This window comes from Anabrus simplex, chromosome 2, assembly GCF_040414725.1.
Source record: "Anabrus simplex isolate iqAnaSimp1 chromosome 2, ASM4041472v1, whole genome shotgun sequence".
Lineage (NCBI taxonomy): Eukaryota > Metazoa > Arthropoda > Insecta > Orthoptera > Tettigoniidae > Anabrus > Anabrus simplex.
Genome location: NC_090266.1, coordinates 711,369,586 through 711,394,369, shown reverse-complemented (window position 1 = coordinate 711,394,369; position 24,784 = coordinate 711,369,586). Strand labels below are relative to the sequence as shown.

The 24,784-nt window shown below is 38.0% G+C and overlaps 1 protein-coding gene across 4 annotated transcripts in view; it reads left to right on the top strand.

The window, feature by feature from the left end:
* egl (Egl_like_exo domain-containing protein) overlaps nucleotides 1-24,784 on the top strand; it is a 97,279-nt gene that overhangs the window by 40,111 nt on the left and 32,384 nt on the right. For 3 of the 4 annotated variants that reach the window (XM_067141335.2, XM_067141332.2, XM_067141333.2), the window contains exons 2-5: nucleotides 2,152-2,232; nucleotides 7,751-7,995; nucleotides 16,117-16,314; nucleotides 16,395-16,490. In XM_067141335.2, the coding sequence (XP_066997436.2) occupies nucleotides 2,152-2,232; nucleotides 7,751-7,995; nucleotides 16,117-16,314; nucleotides 16,395-16,490 (620 nt within the window). Of the gene's footprint in view, nucleotides 1-2,151; nucleotides 2,233-7,750; nucleotides 7,996-16,116; nucleotides 16,315-16,394; nucleotides 16,491-18,034; nucleotides 19,601-24,784 lie in introns of those variants that run through there. The other variant, XM_068226262.1, reaches the window with a different exon arrangement.

The window sequence follows — 24,784 nt, the reverse complement described above, 5'->3', positions numbered from 1 at the left end:
CAATATTTCAGTACTATTTCATATTGGGTTTTCAGTAGTAGCCCGGTCTACAAAGCCAAGAATAACAGCCGAGAGGATCCGTCGTGCTGACCACACGACACCTCGTAATCTGCAGGCCTTCGGGCTGAGCAGCGGTCACTTGGTAGGCCAAGGCCCTTCAAGGGCTGGAGTGCCATGGGGTTTTGGTTTGGTTTTTCAGTGGGATATGCAATTAATGAATTTTTACACATCATTTGTTGTTATACTAGTGTAATAAAAGAAAACTTTTTTGTAAAATGTGATACTGTTTTTGCAGGAATTGCTCTATAAATTTTTTGACTCTTCCTTTTTTATCTCCTGTTATCTGAAATATTGCTAATTCTTTGAAGTATCATATGTTATGTTCATTATTTTTAATATTTATGGAGACCTACGTTTGGTAAATTTTACAGAATACTGATGTATTGCAAGCGTTCACCCTAAATAAGAATGCACCTTCATTTTACTCTTTTAACTCAATGATATCTGATGACTAATTAATGACTGTTTGATATATGTCTCCATTACATATTTAATTCAGTTGGAAATTTGAAGTATTTTACATTCTTTATCACTTCAGTGTAAACACATTTTCGGTTGAAATGGGCTGTGCGACAGTCTGATAGTTTCTTTTCCTAACTTCGATGAGGCTGTATTTGGGAGATATGTCTTCCTTCATGTATTCACTGCGTAGATTGAAATTCTTCCAACAGGCTCTTGAAGTGTACTGTTGCATAGGTGTTAATATTTATCATAAATATTTTCTTCTTTAAACACCAGTTTCCTTGCCTTGTTGTCTGGAAGGTTAGTGATGTTGGAACAAAATTCTCAAGAAACTGCAGAAAGTATCTTCTGACTACATTGTTTGATGTATAGATGTGGTCATTACAGTGCTTGTTAATGGTTCTGACTCTTGAGGTAAATCATGCTACACTCCAGAAAGTCTTCATAAGAAATTACTGAAATAAGGAGGTTAAATTTACATTACTGGAAAGATTTGTGGTGTTGAAAGTAGCTGGATAAAACTTTTATTTTCTTTATTTCTTTCTGTCTATAGCTGTAAGTATGACATTAGTCACTTTTGTTGGTCCTGTGCATGTACTGTAAGAGGTGAGTAATTGTAAAGTTCTGTAATATACCGTGCGTTCATTTCAAAACTTCCCACCTTGAATAAATTTAATGTTTCTTACTTTTATTTTGGTTCTTATAGAAAAAGCACATCAGTTTATTTTTTTAGAAGGAAGTTCAAAACCATTGCTGATTGAATTATATGTACCATCCCTAAATTGACGTGTTTTTCCCCATTAAGGACAAAAAGAAACCAGCGATTAAATTTATTCAAGTTGGGGAGTTTTGAAAACTGGCCCCATGGTGTAGGGGTAACGTGCCTGCCTCTTACCCGGAGGCCCCGGGTTCGATTCCCGATCAGGTCAGGGATTTTCACCTGGATCTGAGGGCTGGTTCGAGGTCCACTCAGCCTACATGATTACAATTGAGGAGCTATCTGACAGTGAGATGGCAGCCTCGGTCTAGAAAGCCAAGAATAGTGGTCGATAGGATTCGTTGTGCTGACCACATGACACCGTATAATCTGCAGGCCTTCAGGGTGAACAGCAGTCGCTTGGTAGACCATGGCCCTTCAGGGCTCTTGTGCCATAGGGTTTGGTTTTGGTTACTAAATGTTAACAATAGTGTAATGTTAATTTGCTCAAGAATGAACAACAGTATCACAAATGCTACAGGCTGGCATTGCTTGCCAGAATATCAGGGAGCAGTGCACTCTGATATGACTTCATAGGGCATTGAGTTGAGGCTGCTTGTTTTAGCAGTTCAGATCTGATGGGAAGAGTTTCTAGAGGATGGATCTTGCAAATAACTGTTTCCAAAATGCTAGAAATAATGCAGTTATGGTGGAGTTTAATTATTATTCTTACATCAGAAACATGTATACATACACAGTTACAACACTTTTGATAAATGTCATATCAATTAAAAAAACACTTTGTAATCCATTGTTTTGGTAACAGAATAAACATCAAAGAAACATTCTGCTCACTGGATTTTGAGTCGGTGTGTTGTGTTTTTGTTTATGCAGTATCTTCCATTTTTAAAATTAGACTTCCATATTTTCAGGTGATTCATGACTGTCGAAATGATAGTGTCAACCTTTTTAATCAGTTTGGGATCACTTTGCGGAATGTGTTCGATACTCAGGTAAGTCAGTTTTGTAAAATTTGTGTCACGATTTTATCTTTTGCTGTTACTGTTAATTAAGTATAGTTTGTGTGGATGACGTGTAAGGCATCTGTCAAGTTCCGTTCTTAAAATTCATGCCCAAATGAAATGTCAGTTTGTACAGTTACAATCTCTAGTCCATTTACAAAAAGATTCATAATCTGATAGCTAGAAAAGCAGCATGGATTTATAAAATTTCAGGGGATATATTAAAGGCTATGGGTTGGGATATAGTGCCATATTTGAAATACTTATTTGATTACTGTTTGCATGAAGGAGTGATATCAGATGAATGAAGGGTGGCAATAGTAGCCCCTGTGTACAAGGGAAAGGGTAATAAAGATAAGTCGGATAATTGCAAGCCAGTCATATTGACGTGTTGTTTGTAAGTTCTGGGAAAGCATTCATTGCGATTATATTAGACACATTTGCAAAATTACTAACTGGTTTGATAGAAGATGGTTGGGGTTTAGGAAATGTTATTCCAGTCAGGCTCAATTTGTAGGATTCCGGCAAGATACAACAGATATTTTAGATTCACCAAGTCAGATGGGCTGATGGGCTGTCGCTATTGACCTATCCAAGGCTCTTGGTGAGTAGATCTTGGGAGATTACTGACAAAAATGAGTTCTATTGGACTAGACAAAGAGTACTTATATGGGTGGCCAAATTTCTCAAAAATAGAACTCGGAGAATTAGAGTAGGTGATGTGTTGTCTGATCCTGTAATGGGTAAGAGTGGGGAGTCTCATAGGGCGGTATAATTGGACCTTTATGTTTCCTTATATATCTATAAATGATATGAGTAAAGAACTGGAATTACAGATAAGGTTAATTTGCAGATCATGTTATACTGTATAGAGTACAGGATTGTGAGCAACTACAATAAAGACCTTGACTGTCATGAGATGGACAGCGGACCATGGTATGTTAATAGTAAATAGGATAAAAAGTCAGGTTGTATGTTTCACCAAGAGAAAAGGTCTCCTCAGTTTTAATTACTGTGTTGATGGGGGTAATAGTATGCTTTGGGGATCACTGTAAGTACCTAATTATCTTCATTTTCAGTGGGCTTGGCAGACTGATATGTAATAGCAACTTCTGGCTCGGTGAGGAAAGCAACGGGAAACTACCTCACTCCTCATTTCCCTAGTACGCCTCTTCAGTGATGCCCAGGCCATCTATGACAGCTGATGGCGGAGCTGTTGAGGATCCAATCAGCCTTCGGGCTGAGGACTAAACATACAGGGTAATCACCTTAATGAGGTTGTTAAGAAAGGTTACAGATCTCTTCACATGGTTGTGAGGGTATTTAGGGGTTGTTGTAAGGATGTAAAGGAGGGAGCATATAAGTCTCCGGTAAGACCCCAGTTAGAGTATGGTTCCACTGTATTCGATCCACACCAGGACTACTTGATACGAGAAAAGATCTAAAGGAAGGCAGTACCGTTTGTTCTGGGTAATTTCCGACAATGAAGTAGTGTTACGAAAATGTTGTAAACTTTGGGATGGGAAGACTTGCCAGGATGAGACATGCTAGACTAAGTGGAACGTTCTGAGCTGTCAGTGGAGAGGTGGCATGGAATGATATTAGTAGAGGAATAAGTTTAAGCAGAGCTTTTAAAAGTAGGGAAGATCATATTGTGAAGAAAAATTTTGGAATTCAAAAGGACAAATTGGAGCAAATATTCATTTATAAGATGAGGAGTAAGAGAATGGAATAATTTATCCAGGGAAAAGTTTGATAAAATTTCAAGTTGTTTATAAACTTTTAAGAAAAGGCTAGTTACAGCAATTGATAGGGAATCTACCACCTGGGTGACAGCCCTAAATGCAGATCATTGTTGATTGATTTTTTTGAAGACTTAAGTAAATCGGTTGACATCAGGGTTACTCTTATTTATTCTTTGAATAGGCAAACTTGATGCTCTGGACATCTTAGCTCAGGATTTGTGGATATGTTTGTGTGTTTGATGTGTGTGACGTAAGTTAATAATTAAAAAAGTAAGGAAGGAAATAATAAGAAGGTAAATATTATTACAGTACAGTGTTTGTGAAACATGAATCACAGATTTCATTGAAACTGATTACAAGTGAAAATAGTCTAAAGATATTTCTTAAAGTTTTCATTAAACGGTCTTTAGGCTCCAAATTGCATACGATGAACTTCAAACAATGAACCATGCTGTGTTGCATTGTGTTCCTTCCTTTTTTATTACCATGGCCATATCTTTTCAATATGGTTACTAAATGGACATTCATTTTAGCTCTTTAAAACTCTGCCTCTACAAATGTTAATTATTAAGTTAAAAATTTAACCTAACACTAAGGTATATTTGTTTAAGTCTGATTAACTGTGAGATAAAGTTCAAATGCAATGATTAATCTTCATGTCAGTGTTATGTATAGTAAATATCTGTATAAATTAGTTTGGTAGTTTTGAATACACAGGACCAGAAAATTCTCATTGCTTCTCAGTATTACAACATTCTTCTGTGTTGAAAGCTAAACTCTTTCATAAGATTACAGCCTTGTCTATCCCCTGTAAGTACCTTGAACCAAGAACTTGTCTACTCTCACTGCAGTCCAATTGTCAAAATAAATACCTTTGATTGCTTTTAATAATTACAGTCTTCCCTTAATCTCTCAGTACAGCTAACATTGGTACTCTGACATACCTTTTCTCTAGATTTACAAAGCATAACCATACCTGTATATTCTTCTTGTAGGATTTTTCAATTACCTGGCGCATATGTAAAATCTGATCCTGACTGCCCCTATACGGTCTGAAACCACATCGGTTTTCAGCCAACTTACTCTCAACCATTGATCACACACTCCCTTACAAAATGCCAGTAAACATTTTGCCTGGTATACAGATCATTGAAACACCTTGATAGATGTTGCAGTCCTTCCTGTTCCCCCCTTGCTTATAGATAGGTGCATTACCACTTTCGTCCAATCAGAAGGTTCCTTACTAACATTCCATGCTACTTGTTAATCTATGAAGCCATTTCTTCCCTGCCTTCCCTTTTATATTTCACCATTTCAGGTCTGATTTTCTCTATTCCTGCTGCTTGACGACAGTGGAGTTTATTTGCCATCCTTTCCACTTCCTCAAGCATAATTTCACTGGCATCATTGCCCTCCTTCCCATAAGCTTGGTTGTTTACATTGTCAACAGAATTATTTCCTTTTACATTGAGAAGTTTATCAAAATAGTCCTTTCACTTGTCCAGTGATTGCCTGTAATTTAGTAATAGTTTTCCAGATTTACCCAAAAAACTATTCTTTATTACGTCTAGACAGGTTTCCCTGACTCTTGACGTAGCCTTTCTGGGTTATTACCAAGATCATTTCATGACTTCTTCTTGGATTCAGCAATAATTATTTGTTTCTCCCTGTTTCTTTCATACTGAGCTCGATAGCTACAGTCGCTTATGTGTGGCCAGTATCCAGTATTCGGGAGATAGTAGGTTCGAACCCCACTGTCAGCAGCCCTGAAAAATGGTTTAATGTGGTTTCCCATTTTCACACCAGGCAAATGCTGGGGCTGTACCTTAATTAAGGCCACGGCCGCTTCCTTCCCACTCCCCCTTCCCCTTCCCACCGTCGCCATAAGACCTATCTGTGTCGATGCAACGTAAAGCAGCTTGCAAAAAAAAAAAAAAAAAAAAAATGTTTCTTTCATCTGTGTACAATTCTCTGTCTGCATTATTCTTTGATTGGAGTCATTTCTGATATGCCTTCCTTTTCCGTTTACAAGCTGCCCTCACCTCATTCCATCGAGATGCTTTTTTTCCATCTTCATATACAGTTGTTCGTAGGCATTCCCTTGCGGTTTCTTCTACTGTACAGCACCCCTGTATGCCACCCATTCTCTTTCTATATCCTTAACGTGCTTACTATATATAGCTTGGAACTTTCCCCTAATCATACCCGTATACTTCTAATTTTCTCGTCCTGGAGATTTTCTGTCCTCATTCGCCTGCAGACAGATTTCGTTATCTCTGTCCTAGGCCTAGAGATACTTAGTTCACTACAGATCAGATAGTGGTCTGTATCATAGAAAAATCTCCGGGACCCCCGCATATCTGTGACAGATTTCCTGAATTCAAAGTATGTTATGATATAGTTTCCTATGGATCTGGTGTTCCTACCCTCCCATATGTAGCAGTTTATACCCTAATGCTTGAAGGTCGGACTGAGTGGCTCATACATTTGAGGCGCTGGCCTTCTGACTCCAACTTGGCAGATTCGATCCTGGCTCAGTCCGGAGGTATTTGAAGGTGCTCAAATACGTCAGCGTTGTGTCTGTAGATTTACAGGCGCCTGAAGGAACTCCTGTGGGACTAAATTCTGGCACCTCCGTGTCTCCAAAAACCGTAAAAGTAGTTAGTGGGACGTAAAGCAAATAACATTATTATTATTATTATTATTATTATTATTATTATTATTATTATTATTATTAATGCTTGAAGAATGTATTCATAACTGCTAATCCCATACTAGCACAGAAGTCCAGTAATGCTTCTCATTTCTATTAGACCGGGCGAGTTGGCCGTGCGCGTAGAGGCGCGCGGCTGTGAGCTTGCATCCGGGAGATAGTAGGTTTGAATCCCACTATCGGCAGCCCTGAAAATGGTTTTCCGTGGTTTCCCATTTTCACACCAGGCAAATGCTGGGGATGTACCTTAATTAAGGCCACGGCCGCTTCCTTCCAACTCCTAGGCCTTTCCCATCCCATCGTCGCCATAAGACCTATCTGTGTCGGCGCGACGTAAAGCCCCTAGCAAAAAAAAAAAATTTCTATTAGCTTCCATATCTTCCCTACACTTACCTACTTATACCCTTCAGTTCTATTTCAAACTCTCGCGTTGAAATCACCCATTAGCACTGTCCGATCCTTGCTGTTGACCCTGACTGTAATATCACATAGTGCTTCATAAACCTTGTCTACGTCATCCTCATCTCTGCCTTTGCATGGTGAATACACTGTGCTTCATAAAACTTGTCAACGTCATCCTCATGCCTTAATATGGTGAATACATTGAGCTATTTCTTGACCTAATTCCTCCTACTGCTAAATCTACCCACGTCAGTTGCTCATTCTATTTTCTATGGTAGAAATTTTATTTTGCTGGTATGAAATAATTTTATTGTGGTGAAGATAATAGTTCTTGTTTATTTTCTGTTTTACCTCTTTTAATACTTAGCCACTGCAGAATGTTCTGCTTGATTTATGAATACTCACCTGCATATTCCGTTTAGCACCTAATATGCACCTCAGTATCATTTGCCAGAAGTGGTGGTTGTGTATACCATCCATCTAATGGAATAGGCTTGTTGTTGTTGTTGTTGTTATTATTATTATTATTATTATTATTATTATTATTATTATTATTATTATTATTATTATTATTATGTCCATTTTAGTTCCTTTTAAAAAATCATTTAATGAATTGTAAGAAGTGTTTAATTTTATTTTTTGAATTTAGGCTGCACATGCTGTCCTACAATTGCAAGAGTTGGGTAAACCTGTGTACAAAGTTAAGAATGTCAGTCTTAATGCATTGTGTGAGCTTTATGATGCACCTCTCAACCCACTGAAGGATCAGCTGAAAAATGTATACAGGCGTGATCAGCGTTATTGGGCAAGGCGCCCTCTTTCTAGAGATATGATGCTGTATGCTGCTGCTGATGTGCTGGCTTTGGTGCCCCAAGTGTATGAAGCAATGGTCAAGTAAGTTCCCTGAAAATGTATAGCCTTGTCATATATAGAAATAGAACTGCAAGTTTTCTTATAGTGGATTCCTTGACACACAGTAGCTATGCTGCTACTATTAGTTCTTGTTCCTTTCTTTAACATGAGCAAATGTCATAATATACCATCATTTATTTAATTGTGATCCCTTTATTGTGGTTATTTTGCTGATATGGTTCTTGCATTGCAGAGTCATAATTGGTATTCTCTATAAAAATAAAGTACTAAAAAGTTTGGAATATTTCTGAAAAGATCTCCTAAAAATGTTTTGTGAGTTATTTCTTGTTATAGACTTCTGGCCTATAGACATTTAGTACACCCTTTAAAACATCAGCCCACATGGCAAACTGCCTAACAAAAAATTCTAGTTTGTGACTTAATGAATATGTACTGAATTTTCTGTGTAAAACTTGACCGTTTGTACACGGCTGAGCCAAGGCCGGCCGGCTGGTTGGCTTCCCCTTACCTGCGGCCCACCAGGCTGTCTCGCGTGCTTCCTGTTATTCACTTTCTTCACTGTATTCAGTAGTCCGTATTTGTTTGCGAAGATATGAAGTCATTTACATTTAGAACATTGTATTTTTGGTATATAAATGTTACTATAAATATAAATTGGCTTTCTTCACATTTGTGCAGAATTGATCAGGAATTCAGTTCACGTTCTTGTGAAAAAGTTTGAAAGTTTGGTTCAGTGTTAAACCAACACACATAAAGATGTAGATTATTAACAGAAGGAAAACTAGACTAAGAGCATGTACTACGACTGTCAGATAAACAGCCAGATACGTAGGCTGCAGTTTTGCGAACTAGAAGCTAAATGTTTTCTTGTGTACTGCCAACGGATTTTAATGACAGTACTCTTTTGTGGAAGATGTAGTAACATTTTTGTTGCATTGGTAATAAGGTTACTGAAAATACAGTGAAATTTAGCACGGTGGTATATGTGTGTTCCCTTGAGTTTTCATTTGTTTAGTGCTATTCCTTTCGAAATTGTATTGCTAGAGTCCAATATCAAACTCTTATTAAGCTATAATGTGGAAGTTCAGGTCAAAAGGAGAATTAGGACTGAAGTCTACACATATGAAGAAATGTTCAAGTTAATTAACTACAGTATGAAAGGAAACTCAGAAATTGTAGAAAACAAAAAGAATGAAAATGTAACCTGGATGCAAAAGTTAAGTTTCAGGTTATGTATGTTATCAAATAATTCCTACCATACGATATGATTTATGATAAATTTTTTTTAAATACTATTTACGAGGATATGCTTTACAGCGAAAGTAAAGTTTATATTAATAATTAATGCCACTGTATGCGGCGTAGCATCATTAATTTTATTATTAATTCAATTTATTGTTGCTAATTTAATAAGCAGTTAGTTTCTTCTTTCCAAGAGAATGTTAGAATAGTAACTGGCAAGCATTTATCTCACTTTAGTGTAAATACTTAGTAGCAAATTGTTATGAAGTCAAAGAAATATAACCGCCTTAACGTCCTCATTCAACAGATGAATCACCATGAACTGACTTTCTGGCACGCACTCTAATGATTAGGAAATGTGTACTATCACCTCTAGTACCCTACCGACTAACATTTAGAATGCTAAATAGTTTATTATGTCACCTATTCAATATATTAGAAATGTTAAACATTTAGGAATTTATTATTATTTCCATATGAGACGTGTTTCGCCCTTCTTTGAGGGCATCATCAGTCATAGTACTACCTCAAGGCATAAATCAGGTACCTGATTTGTAATTAAATTGTAAATACTAAGATATAAAATTGACATATTACAGTGGGAAAGTCAAGAGAAAAACAATGTTCAATGATGATATAGATAACAATATATCAGCCGTTGGCTGTAAATTACCAGTTGTGAAGGATAACAGCGTCAAAATGTTAGGGTATGTCCTACAAAGGATTACTTAACATTAACATGGGACAGTTTAAGGGAAAGATAAGTGACTTGCACTGATAGGTAAGACCACAGGGTATTTGACAGTGTCCAGCAGCACCCTGTGGTCTTACCTATTACTGCAAGTCACTTATCTTTCCCTTACAATAAATATCCAATTTCTTTGAAATCATTCAAGAAAAGGCTAGGAAAACAACAGATACGGAATCTGCCACCTGGAAGACTGCCCTAAACTGCCCCAGGTTAATGTTAAGACATCCTTTGTAGGGCATACCCTAACATTTTGTCGCTGTTATCCTTCATAACTGATAATTTACAGCCGACGGCTGATATATTGTTATCTATATCATCATTGAACATTGTTTTTCTCTTGACTTTCCCACTGTAATATGTCAATTTTATATCTTAGTACTAGCTGATGTACCCGTGCTTTGCTACGGAATTCTACCTTTTATACAGAATTCCAGGTTAGGTAGTGTACACGTTGTGAGCAAGATTGTATTAAATTGCATAGTTCTTAACGTTACCCTAGAAACGCGATGGGGAATTCTCATATGCAAACCGGATTTGGGCATTTTCATTGTAAAGGTATGCCCACTTACCTACCATCAGTCACAATCATGTTGGGGAGTTTTCATTATAATGCCAGACACACTCCACCTGCCTTTTTGCATCCTCAGAAAAACTGTCTTAGTGGTTTTCCCAACTAAAATGAACATAGGTCATTACAGTGATGTCAGTAGGAAGTGCGCGATTAAAAGCAATGCTTTCTTATGAAATAGTCGATCAAATGAAAAACCACACATTTTCTCACTTTTAGCAAACGCTGCCGATCTGACAGTCCAAATTTCCGGAGCTGGAATGACCAATCCGCAGACAACCGTAATCCATGAACACTCTTCGTCTTTTTTCGGCGGGGGGGAAGTCAAATAGTGGAGAGTCACAGAGCAAAAACTATGTCTTTTTACTAATCTGTTTCCTAGGAGTATCCGATGAGTCGGAAGATCTCAATTCAATACACTGGCAGCGGAAAAATCTATCTGACTTGGAAGCAAATTTTTCCTCCAAGCCAGACCGACCATAAACCCACTCTTCACTGCTAATTTGGAATAAAATGAATGTAAAATTTAATAAAAGTGAAGATGAAGAAGCTTTTCATAAGAAATGGCTCTTTTCCGGGTTGAAGTTTGAGTTATTTAGTGATTTGTGGTGCTATAATTTGAAATAGGTCTAAATTGTAATTCTACACCAGGTACTACTACTACTACAGCTACTGCTACTGCTGCTGCTACTAAGTGAGCCTCTGCCTTAAATGGGTACACTGCTCATTCAAAACAGTGCGTCAGAGTAGGGATCGAATAGCTGGATAACTATGATGAACCAGTATGTTACGTACCAGCAGTATCAGAAAATGTGTGAAACAGAGGAATGGCATGCTAAAGAAGAAAGTTTTCTAACTTCCCAGCCATTTCCCGCCGATATTCAGTCAGGCTGTTATACTTGGTACACATCAGTAATCCCATCTATCGGAGTTGACTGGACGTATAAGAAACAAAGAACATCACGATAAAAGATGGTCAATGTAATGTTATTGTTGATCAATGTTATGCGCTTTTGATATTGTAGGCCTTCATATTTTTTTTCTTCTGACTCTGAAATACGACTCTTATCATAGTCGGTACGGCAAAACTGAATAAAACACAGATGATCGGAAATTTTATTCTCTATAACTTTTGTTATGTAGTAATATTTGATAGGACCGATAACATAGGTATTTGAAAATTAAACTATAATTTCATCCAGGGTGAATAAAATTGTTTATAGCCTAGACTAATCTCTTATTCCCCGACTCTATAGGCCTATACTGATTTTCATTAAATTCTGTTAACCCGTTTTCCCGTGGCTCGGCGTTGATGTGGACTTGGCAACAAAAATACAAATTCATGAATATCTGTGTTATCATAGCCGGTACGGTAAAAATGTATAAGACATAAATGATCAGACATTTAATTCTATATAACTTTAGTTATGTATCATTTATCGATAGGACCACTAATATATGAATATTTGAGAATTAAATTTTAGGCCTTCTCCTAAACTACCATTTCACTCAGCGTTAATAAAATTATTTATAGCCTAGATTGTAATGGTTCATACCCCGACTTTACATACCGATTTTCATTAAATTCTCTTCAGTCATTTTCTCGTGATGCGTGTACATACGTACTTACAGACAGAAATTACGGAAAAGTAAGTGCATTTCCTTGTTACAGTGGACATGACCGATACAGAAATACCATTCTTTTCAAATTCTGGGCAATGTACAGGCAAAACTCTTATTTTATATATATAGATTTACAATTTAATTACAAATCAGGTACCTGATTTATGCCTTGAGGTAGTACTATGACTGATGATGCCCTCAAAGAAGGGCAAAACATGTCTCATATGGAAATAATAATAAATTCCTAAATGTTTAACATTTCTAATGTATTGAATAGGTGACATAATAAACTATTTAGCATCCTACATATAGTATCTTCAATGTGGATCAATAATGATATTTATGACTTGTAACATTTAGAAGGTAAAAAAATGGACTATTGGGACTCAAACCCATAAATAACTGCGTGGCAGCATCAAACAATGTTGCCGTAATGACTTCGGCTACCAAGGAAGCTTGCTGTTGAATTGCTTGTGTGCAACTCATGTAGTCAGTAGCAACAACTTGCTAACTTGGGAAATCTTTACAAATTCTGTGATAGCTGGAAGCATGGTGTCTTTTATGAATATATACAGTACATAGATTACATTATAACAACTTATTTTTCGTATAACATCATGCAGATATAGATTCATTTTGATGTGTAGCTATCTTGATTCTTACAGTAGCGTCCCCGATAGGAGCAAAGTCCCAGATAAGAGCGTTAATTGCCTATTCCAACTTCAGCATAGCTAAACTCGAGAATATTCTCCCAGATTGCACATAAACGGGAGTCGTAGTACGCATTTTCAACCAAACTTCACAATAAATGTGCAAACTGCCACATAAATTTAAACCGCACTTTTTTCTGGCTGTTGTAGTACAGGCCCTAAATTGGTGCAATACTTCAAACTTTAACTCAAAAATTGCTACCAAAATTAGCTCAGCTAGTTGGAGTTTCAGGGTCTTCTGCACATGCAGCAACAAAATTATTAAAACTCGAACCTTACAAATGCACCCATGTTTGTAATTTAAAACCAGCTGATCCTGTACGTTATTGTTAGTGGTTTCTGTCATCAGTGACTGAAGGTTGAATTGACTCTCACCTTGTGTTCTTTACAGACGAGGCGTGGTTCCATCTAAGTGGGCAAATCAACACACACAACACACACTATCCATGATCTGAAAATCCACGTTGTAGAGAGGAAATTCCCCTTGATAGGAAAATCAGAGTTTGGTGTGTGATTAGCGCAACATGTTTAATCAGTCTGATTTTTTGTGAGGATAGAATAAATGGTGCGCTGTAGCGAAATGCCACTCTCATCCCATTTTTGAGTCAGCTAATGGAAGAAGAATCATATTCTTGGTTTCAACAAGATTCCACAACTGCTCATACAGCAGAGGAGTCCATGGATACAATTATCGAAGTGTTCAAATATGGTGATTGGTGCTAGTTTCTGGTCCTCCTGCTCCCCAGATCTAACAGCCAGTCATTTTTATTTGTGGAGTACCGTGAAGAAGTAAGTGTATGAAATAAACCACTCACATTAGAGGAACTTATGGAAAACAATGCATTGTAATAAGAAACATTACAGTGGTGAAGCCAAATTGTATCAGTTGAAATGTATTTATCTGGTATAGTGCAATTTAGCTGCAGAAGGATGACATTTCAAGCATTTGCTATGAGGTAAGAGTTTAATACAGAGTATAGGCCAGTTGAGACAGTGTCTGGACATTTGCTGTCATGGAGATTTGCGATCACCTCAAAATCACGGACATTTTCAGTCACCCAGTCGTGTTTGAGCCCGGGTTGGGTCGTTCTAGGTGCAAGAGATTTGAAGTCACCACAAAATCGTGGACATTTGTGCCCAGGTTGTGTCGGGTGTTCACGTACTTGTGAATAAGTTTGAGACTACTGGTTTAGTGTCAAACCAGAAACACACATGAAGATGTAGATTGATAACAGAAGGGAAACTAGACTGTCTGCCTCTGGAAAAGTGCTGTCATCACTTTAGTCGGCCAAAATATTATGTGTAAGCTGCTTCGAGTTTGGAGGTTGTTAATGAAATAACCAATGGCTTTTAATCCTAGTAAGACAGCAATCAGCTTCAGGGATCCTGAATTAATTGAATTCAAGAGACACTTTTATAAAATGAAAACAAGCAACATTTGCCTTGGAAGGAGCAAATGAAGAGAACATCCTTGTAAAATATAGAACAATGACAAAGGAAAATAATTTTTTTAAAGCATTTTATTAGTAGACAAGCAGAATATTATATATCATAGTGAGTGAAAAGTGCTGGAAACAAAACCATTTTTTATAACATCTGTTCCAATGAATAGATATAGTTTTAAAATAGGCTAAAATAAGTAAATCCATTTCCCTCCCATTTCACCACCCCATTCAACCATCCACATCGATTTTAATTTATTTCAATTTTTTAAATTCAGATAGATTTTAAGTAAGACAAGGTACGTACTAAGATGTTCTTAAGAAGATAAATACTTTGTAATTTCACCTAAGCGTTATAATCCAGCTGAAGATGTTCCAAATGGAATTCAACATGTACTTATATGATTGATTGATTTGCTTAATGCAAATATAAGTATCAAAAAGGTGGAAATTTACTGTTATTGATTCATTGTAAATAGGATTTGATATGGGAAATGAAGCTGATTTCTTGCAAGTATCGTGATAGTCGAAGAAATCGCACAGATTAAACTGCTCAGGTTGTTGTTCTTGCTGCTGTAGCAGTTAATCCACACACATCAGCACATTCCAGCTTGAAGCTGAAATTGGCATTCCAAAAACAAGCGCATCACATTCTTGAGCATCATATTTTCCAACCCTGTCATATACACTTTCACAAAGAATTGCTTGGGAATGATTTCGAGAGTGATGTAGAGTTATGTCAGTAGGTACAGCATCAAATTACCTCCAGCCCAAACTTCTTTTTTGGGTGTTAATTTTTTACCGATGAATCTTCCTTCTCAAACTCAGGCGAAGTCTGCGCGAAGAACATACCTTATTGGGCCATCGAGAACTCAAGATGGCTTCGGCAGGTAGACCGTCAACATCAACGGAGAGTTAAAATCTAGTGTGGTATGGTTGACAATACGGTTGTAGCCTTATTTCATGAACGGTAACCAAAATGGCAGGGAGTATGTCACCTTTGTATAAACAATTTTTCTTGGTCTTCTGGAGTAAACTGCTAAGGAACATAATAATGAATGCCCTGTACATAATGCCATGTATGCATGTCATGTTCTGGACCGAAAGTATCCTGGTAGCTGGATTGGCCTTGGACGACCAGCTAAGTAGCCTGCTCGGTCTCCTGACCTTAATCCCCTGGACTTATTTCTTTTGGGATACCTCAAAGGTACTGTCTATTGAGATGTACCAACAGCTGTCCAGAACATGCAGGAACATATTGTGCATCCATGTAATGTTCTTCAGCAGGCAGCATTGGAGGAATTGATGTTGTCATTCATCCAGCAACTGAACTTGTTTATTGAGGTCAGTGGTCATGATTTCAAACATGTAATGTGAATTTTCTACCACTGACGGTAATAATACAGGTAGAACTACAAATGGACAGTTGAGATCCCACTTTCTGCATTGTATTTAATGTTATGAAGTTTATGTATTGTGGTACATTTTTGAATAGGTCTTGACAAGCTTCATTGAACTTTTGACAAATGAATACTTAGTGTTAGTTAAAAAACTGATGTTAATACTCATATCTCACTAATAAATAATGCTAAAAGGCAGACTCCCCAGGATTATTATTTCCTCCTTCCAGTTATGCAATTATCGTACAAAACACTTTTTCATTTGGAACTACAGTATGGAGTTATTGTGGACAGTCATGGTAAATAGAACACTGTGGATATAAACTATAAAACTGTTTTTTTAGACAAAGTTGATATTGGTGTTTCATTGAATATCATTTTACTAATCATTTTTATCTCTTTTTAGGCTCATAAAACCAGATTATGAATCGCTCTTACGAGAATTATGTGAAGAACAGGTTTTCATGCATATCCGATCAACTGAGGTGAAACAACGCAAGAAACAACGTAAGGTGGAAACGGAGGTAGCTGATTTGAGAACCAAGTTATCAACTGTTCAGAGCAAGAGTATTGTTCTCAGCAATAGGGAAATTCGGCTACTAAGGTAAGAGGTCTAATGCAGTGCAAATATACACATTTTGAAAATAATAGTTGTGTACTTCATTACTGAATTGATTTTTACAGGTACCTGGATTTAACTGAAGAAGAAAAAGAAAAATTGAAAGGATCGTACAAGGTTGCTCGCAAATTAGAGAAATTGGAAAGTGTTGGGCAGGACAAGTAAGTTGTTAAGGATTATAAAACTTAGGCTAGAGTACAAGGAGCGCATTATGGTTTTATTCCACACTAGCTGTTGTACCTGTCGTTGATGGGACAATCATTTAGCCTCTGCATGATTATATTTTTTCAACCCCTGGAGTTGCTCATGATATTCTGAAGCATGTAGGTGGACATGCAGCTGTCAGCAGCTTGTACTGACATAGGCTACTCACTTCAGTAGTAGGACTACACTGAAGGTAGACCAAGCGCTGATTGGCTGTTAAGCGTAATATCACAGCGCTGGAGATTTGAGAAGTGTGCGCACGAGTTGGGTGTGACGCTATCTTGCAGGCGACTTGAAAAGTAGGGCGGCTGGCTACGTGTTCAAGCTTTACCTCACAGGCTTGGATTCGAGTCCAGGCTTAACCTCACAGGGGTGCCAACTTTACAGATCCGAGTTAGATGCGCAGAAGAGTGCAGGGTTAACCTTACAGGCTTGGGTTCGATCCCAAGCTTAACCTTACAGGGCTGCTAACCTTACTAACTAGACGCTTATTATTATGATTATAGGTGTAACATCACTTGGCGGGCAATCTGAAAAGTAGAGCGGCTGGCTATATGTCCAAGCTCAACCTCACAGGTTTGAATTAAAGTCCAGGCTTAACCTCACGGGGTTGCCAAGATTACAGACCCAAATTCGATGCCCAGGGGTGCAAGCTTAACTTTACAGTCATCGTCGTTACAGAACCTTACAGACCTAAAGTTTGACATTTGGGCTAACCACATAACATTGCAAGCTTAAAGACTCATTGTTTAACTTCACAAGGGTGCCAAACTTACTGACCCTAGTTCGATGCCCAGAAGAGTGCAAGCTTAACATTGTGTGAAGAAATAAAATATTCACCTCCTGGGTTCCGGATTCGAACCTTATGCAGCGTGTATTATGCATTTAATTACTGCTTCATATCTACTTGAGCTAAGGAGATGAACAGTGGATAGGTAATTGTGAGAGGACAAGATGTTCTCTAGGTTACATCTTAGAAATGAAATGGCAATGACGAGGAGGAGGAAATAGGTAGCAAGTGGAGAGGGGAATTAAATAAGAATAAAATGTTAAATTTAACAAAACATTTATTGTTTACAAAATTATATAAATAAACTTTTTTTACTATAATCATTGTAATTACAAGTAACGAACTTCATTTCAGTTCCATATTGACTTTAAATATCTAAGATAAAATTCTAAAATTAATTTAGTTGCGTAAAGGCAACACTCCAGAGATAAAAATCAATATTTTGTCATTTTAGCAAAAAAAAAAAAAAAAAAAAAAAAAAAAAAGAGAGAGCGAGAGAGAGAGAGAGACTGAAATTGAAAGGATTGAGTTTCTTTTTTCTTGTCATGAAGTTATTCCATTGAAATGAAACAGTTCATCACCCACCATAATAACGCTTTGTTTGCCAGTCTGCATACAGCAGAAATTGGCGTGGCATCTGTGGAACTGCTTCGTTAGATAATGATGTCATTGTCATGTTTCCATTCAATCAAATATGCCTGTTCTTTGCAGTTATGCACCCAGGGGATGGGCCAACAATGACAAGGAAATAGGTAGCAAAACTTCAATCTCTTCCAGAAGCGTGACAAGCAGAGCACATTTGACAGTCCTCATAATTGTAAAGTATTCCTCCAACCAATCAGTGGTCGTGGTAAACACAGTTGGACCCCCGCCTGTTACAACTAGATTCATTTTAAAACAAGATTGAAGCAATAAACATTTCTAAACATTGATTTTTATTGCAATTGCTGATTGTATTTTATCTTATTTAAGTTTTTCATGTATTACTGTTTTTATACATGTTTTTCATCCTTGTGTTATTTTAAGCTGAAGATGACCTTTAGGCTAGGTCGAAACATGTCCTACTATGTAGCATTTTAGACAGACCATTTATTAAATGGCAATAATATGTATTGAGTAGGTGGATTAAAACTTAAATTATTTTTAGAATTTTATCCTTGGTACAGTCATTGTAATGCCGTCAAAAAGGTCAGCGTACTGCTACATCGCTTGCCATCTTACTTTAATGAGGTAGCATGTCTGAAAAATTGTGAATGTGGGAAGCCCCTGCAACACTGAAATTTAACAAAATATTTATTGTTTAATTATTTACAAAATTATGTGTTGAAAGTATTTTAGACTATGTACTTAAGTAGCTCTTGCTGTTCTTACCATGCATCCTACTCATGGTGTGATTCATATGTCTTGTTTCCTTCATTTCAACCTTATATACATTAATTAGAGTCGTCAACTCAATTCACTAAACATTTCAAAAGCAAACCAGTTTACTTACTACTACTTGTCTCTTTACTTCTCGTCACTACGCCTTAGTCACTTTTACCCTTCTTACCCCATAGTTCCTTTAAGCTCATGCTTCTCCCTTTAGCCAAGGCACCTCTTACTTCTGCTTCTTCCCTCAAACCATTATTTTCACTTCGTTTATGACCACTTACCATTTTTTGTGTTTCCCCTCCACCGTCACTTCCTGTATCCTCATTTCTTCTCTCGCACAGGCCTCCATCCTCAGCTCATTTGCTGTTTCCCTGACTCCTAAGACCGCTTCGAGGATATTACTTCTGCTCGGTGCTCTCCTCTTGCTAATATGCACATCCTCATCTGCCTTGCTGATTTCTTCTTGCTTCAAACTCTCTTCCAATGCTTTCAGTTTCGTCATTGTCCAATTTCAAGTCCAATTCCCATAGCTCACCACCAGTATCTGGCCCCTGATATATGCCCTCAACCCCTGCAGTTTTGCTCTCACTAAATGTTTCTTCAAAATTTTGAAATTCATGTTCTCCTCTCTTCCCAAATCCCTCTTAATCCCAATTTTCTCATTGCGTAGATTACCAGCGTTTCTTGTTACTATATCTGCCATCAATGAATATAGCAGCGACGCTTTTATGGTTCTGCGCCCTCTCACCTTGCCTACCCTCTCCACATTATCTATATCGACCTCACTAAAGTTAATTTTCATTTTACCCCCTGTGGGTAGGGGACGCAGACGAAGAATACACCCAGGGTGTCCCCTGCCTGTCGTAAGAGGCGACTAAAAGTGGCGACCAAGGGATGATCAAATTATAACCATGAGACTACTTGTAATTAGTACCATCATGCAGGGAACACCATGGGTCACAGTTAATTGCACGTAGTACCACTGTGTTAGGTACGCAATAGGTTTGTGATTAGTAGCGACAGTATGTGAATCGGGATGTGGGTCCTATAGTACCTGTGATTCGTACCCCTGTATGAGCGACATCCAGGGATTAGCGACACCATGGTTCTGCCTTACCTATGCTCAGTTCCCACTGCGTGAGGAATACCACGGGATAGTAGAGTCCCTATGGTTAGTCCACTTATGTGCGGAATGCCATAGGTTTGCGTTGCCTGTAAATAGCGCCGTAATGTGCAAAACATCATAGGTCTGTGTTACATGTGTGCATTACACTACATGTGAATAGTACCATAATGTGTGGAATATCGCAAGTCTATGCTACTCTTGATTAGTACCGCAACATGACAAATAGCATGGTTCTACTTTCCTAGCGATAAATACCATTATGAGGGGCCGATGACCTGGATTTTGGACCCGTTTTGACTTTAAGCATAATCGATTCAGCATCGTGCTATAGAAACAGTCCCTTGGTCAGTAATACTATTATTTTGTGCCAGCTTCTGTGCATGTGAGGCACTGTGGGTCGGATCCACTGATCGTTTTAAATTCATCTCCATTCATTCTTCATCCTCACGCTTTGAATTCTGATCGGTGGACGATTTTGGACTTTTAATTTGTCATTTCATTTTGTCTCGTTTCGAACCATTAGGGGCCGATAACCTCAATGTTAGGCCCCTTTTAACAACAAACATCAATCATCAATCAATTTTCATTTTCTTTTGAATGACATCTACCACTTTATAAATAATGTCCACTTTAGCTTCTGTCTTTTCTTCCTCCACCCTGTAAATAAATATGGATTTCTTTTTAGGATCCAGACTTCAGACTGCAATTTCTTTCTTCAAATTTACCACCTTCTCTTCCATATTTTTTATTTTCTCCCTTAGTGACACCATTTCTCTCTCACTGTCTTCCATCTTTGCCGTAGTATCTTTCATGTATTCCTGGATCCACTGCCTTGTCTTTTCGTCCTCCTGTAGCATCGTTTTTAACTGATCAGGCGGGCATAACTCTTCCACTACCTCCTTTACCACCTTCCTTATAACTTCTGTGTCTTCCCAGCTCATGTTGCTACTGCTCTGTGGGCCTCGATTTACCTCCACTCCTCCAATAACCAGCAGCACAGTGACCACCACTGCCGCTAACAGCATTTCCTCCTTCACTCCCATCTCTACCTTACATTCCTTTTTATTATTAGTTCCCTTCTTAATTCTTCCCTGCCATCTCCCTATAGTGACCCTGTAATGCTCAATACCGATCATCTTCCAAGCTTCCTCCTCACGCTCCACTTGACCCGTCCGCTCACCCACTCCTCCTCCACTCCACTCAACCGGCACACGCCACAGGACACGCCTATTCTTCTTGCTGGCTTAAGCTAGACTGTTAGTTATGTATATCCCTTTGAGGTACTGTATTTTTCTGCATCCTACTTCTTTGGTTTGGTTTGGTTATCCCTTGGTTGGTTGCCTTCACCTTTAGGAGCCTATTTTTAATTCATTTTTGTCCATTTTTTACTACCTTGCTTTTATACGGATGCTACGTCGTTTAAGATCACATGGTTTACTCTTGTGATTTACGTTCTCTTATACCGCTTCATTTAGTAACAGGTTTTCGGCCTATTCTTGTGTGAATTGTTTGGTTGTTGTACTTTGAAATGTGCCGTGTGGTGGTGATTCTTGGGTAACCGTTGTCGGGGATTTATTTAAGCTAGATTCTTGCCCCGGTAAGATATATGTCTCACACCCCGCTTTGTAAATACCTGTGTGTGATATTTATCATCAAAGCTTGACACTGTGAGACTGGAGTCTGAATGAATGAATTATGATATTGTGTGTGTCTTGGTTGTGACATGCTGTTTTAGACAGTAGGTATTGGGCTAAACCGATGGCTGTATCCCCGGTATATAAGTGATGTACCCTGATTTTCGTGCGACGTTGGATTGTGGCACATGGAGGCTTGAGATCAGGATTGTATGTTGTGATGAAAGATTGGTTATAATAGGCCGAAATCTTTGCTAACTGAGGGAGGCGAGTCTAATTTATTTTTCTCCCAACAGTTTATTCTTATTTCTCCCTGTGTGTTTGCTTTCTCCATTTGATTTCTCTCTTTTGGAATTCTGTTATGTTAACATTTTGTGTGGCTCTATAGCAACCAATTGCTGATTTATTTTCCTTGTAGCTTATGGGGGCTGCTATATTGGTCCGGATACAAGCGCGACTCACTTCCTTTTTTTTTTCCTTTGAGATCATGCCTTTTGGTGATGTCCTCTTGTCTTTAATTTTACCTTAACATTTATTCTGGGTGAGGGATTGTTGGAATATGATTTGTTTTTCTTTTGGTATCGTACAACCAGTTAATTGTTATGAATGAGATGGAATATCAGTCACTGTAGATATGATAAAAGGATATGCCCTAATATCACGGTACGAAGGTAAATGAGCAAATGATGTGTTGAAAGGAGTTATTTAAAAGAATCTACAAGTACGTTCCTTGGTACTTGGTGTCTTGGTTGGATGGCACAACTATGCCCTGATTTTGTCAATTTTATTTTCCTCCTGAATTTTCAATTTAGTTAACTAATGTGTTATTCCTTATTCCTTCTTTCCTCTTAGTTAGTAAGGTCTGTAATTCTTTTGGTATCTCTATTGGTGGAGAAGGAGTCTAACTTCAGACTATTACTTCCGCCTTGGTCGGGGTCCACACGGGCCTAAGCGTGGGTCATACAGCACTACTGCATTCGTATCTCTACTAAGTTTATTATTGTGATACCTATGCGCTTTTACTCTACTTTCTGTTGGTGTTGACTTAGGCTAAGGGTCAAGGTCTGCGTCACCTTGAGCCAGAAGAATTAATCAAACGTGATTAAAATCCCCGACCCGGCCGGGAATCGAACCCGTGACCCTCTGAACCGAAGATCTCAATGCTGATCATTCAGCCAATGAGATTGACATAGTAAAACAGTAAACATTTATATAATGATTTAACTAATAAAGCAATAAATATTTTATTAAATTTAAAATTTTGCTCTTACTTCATTCCCCTCTCCTCTTGTTACTAATTTCCTTGTCGTCATTGCCATTTTATTTCTAAGATAACCTAAAGAACGTCTTGTCCTCTCCCAATTATGTATCTGTTGTTCGCCTCCTTAGCTCAGGGGGATACGAAGCAGTAAGGAGTTGCATAATGCACACTGCATAAGATTCAAATCCTGAAACTAGGAGGTGATTATTTTATTTCTTCATGCACAAGATAGTCTCGAGTGTTGGTGGAGAGAGAGCCCAGACTATAGCAAAACAATTGCTGAATTTCATCTCATATAGAATATATTTCAACTGCTCCAGTTAGCTTTAAATTTTCTTTAAAATTATGATTTTTAACCCTTTGTCTTGGAAATACAGCAGGTCCAAATGCCTCAACTGCCTACAGCAGCACTAATACTTTCTCAGAATCTGGGATGACCCCCTGTGGGTGGGGGACGCAGACGAAGAATACATCCACGGTATCCCCTGCCTGTCGTAAGAGGTGACTAAAATGAAACTACAGTACTTGTTATTAGTACCATCACGCAGAGAGCACCATGGGTCACCTTTACTTGTGAGTAGTACCACTGTGTTAGGTACACAACAGGCTTGTGGTTAGTAGAAACAGAGAGTAGTTCGCTGTGTGTTTACAGTACTTGTGATTAGTACCACTATGTGCAGAACACCACGGGCTTACATTGCCTGTCATAAGTACCATTATGTGAGAAGCACCACTGGTCTGGGCATTACCTGTGATTAGTAGCACTATATGAGCAACATCATGGGTCTGCGTTGCCTGTGATTAGTACCCGCTATGTGAGGAACGCCATGGGAATACTGGCGCCCGTCATTAGTACACCTAGGCAAGGATCACCATGGGTTTGCATTGCCTATGAGTGGCGCCATTATGTGAGAAACACCATAGGTCTGTGCGACGTACAATGCTTGTGAGTAGTACCATATGTGTGGAACACCATGAGTCTACGCTACTTTTGATTAGTACCACAACATGACAAATACCATGGTTCTACTTTCCTAGCGATAAGTACCATTATGAGAGGCCGTTGACCTGAATTTAGGACCCCTTTGGACAACGAGCATCATCGATTTAGGATTGTGCTTGAGAAGCAGTCCCTTGGTCAGTAATACTAGTTTTAAGATAGTTTCTGGGAAGGTGGGGCATTGCGGGTCAGATCCATTGATTGTTTTAAACTCATATTCATCCATTCATTCTTCATCATCATGTTTTGAATTCTGGTCAGTGGATAATCATCCATTACCCATTATCATTATGGACTTTTAAATTGTTATTACATTTTTTTGTCTCATTTTGTACCATTATGGGCTGATGACCTAGATGTTAGGCCCCTTTAAATAACAAGCATCATCATCATCAGAATCTGGGATGGCTAGGTGCCTTTCATCGGTCAATGTTTCTAAACTCCATGCAGTCTTGAAACAAAATCTAGGTTTTTCAAACACTGTATCTGTTTGCAAGATCATAGTGGCGAACAAGAAGAGCGCCCGGAAGATATTTCACCCAGTTAGTTTTACCTTCTAAAATATGCAACAGTGACTTCCTGCAATGCTGAATGTTCCTTCTCAGTCTACAAGAGAATTTTTTTTCATATCAGCACCAAAACATCACAGTGGGAAAACATGGAGAAGTACTTGGTGACACACTGCGATTCATGATTTTTTTAAAGTTACCGTACTATTTTTGTTACTTAGAGAGGTTTAAGACAGATTCTGTATTAACTTTATTTAGTAACATTTATTTGTTTCATTTTCAGAGTATGAGGGCAACAGAAAATTAGCTACAATAATACATTATGTCATTTATTCACGCTTTAGAATACATAACATTACTTATTTAATACTTTAAAAATTAGAAGGCGGTAGACCCTATAAATTATCCAGAGCAACAATGATGATTTTATCATAAAATATGGAAGTATTTAAAACAATTTTATTCTCATATCATAACCATAACTCATAGTAACAGGAATATATGAACATTTTTGTAAATTTGATGCCCACAAACCTACTGTGCTGCCGTAGCAGGGGAAG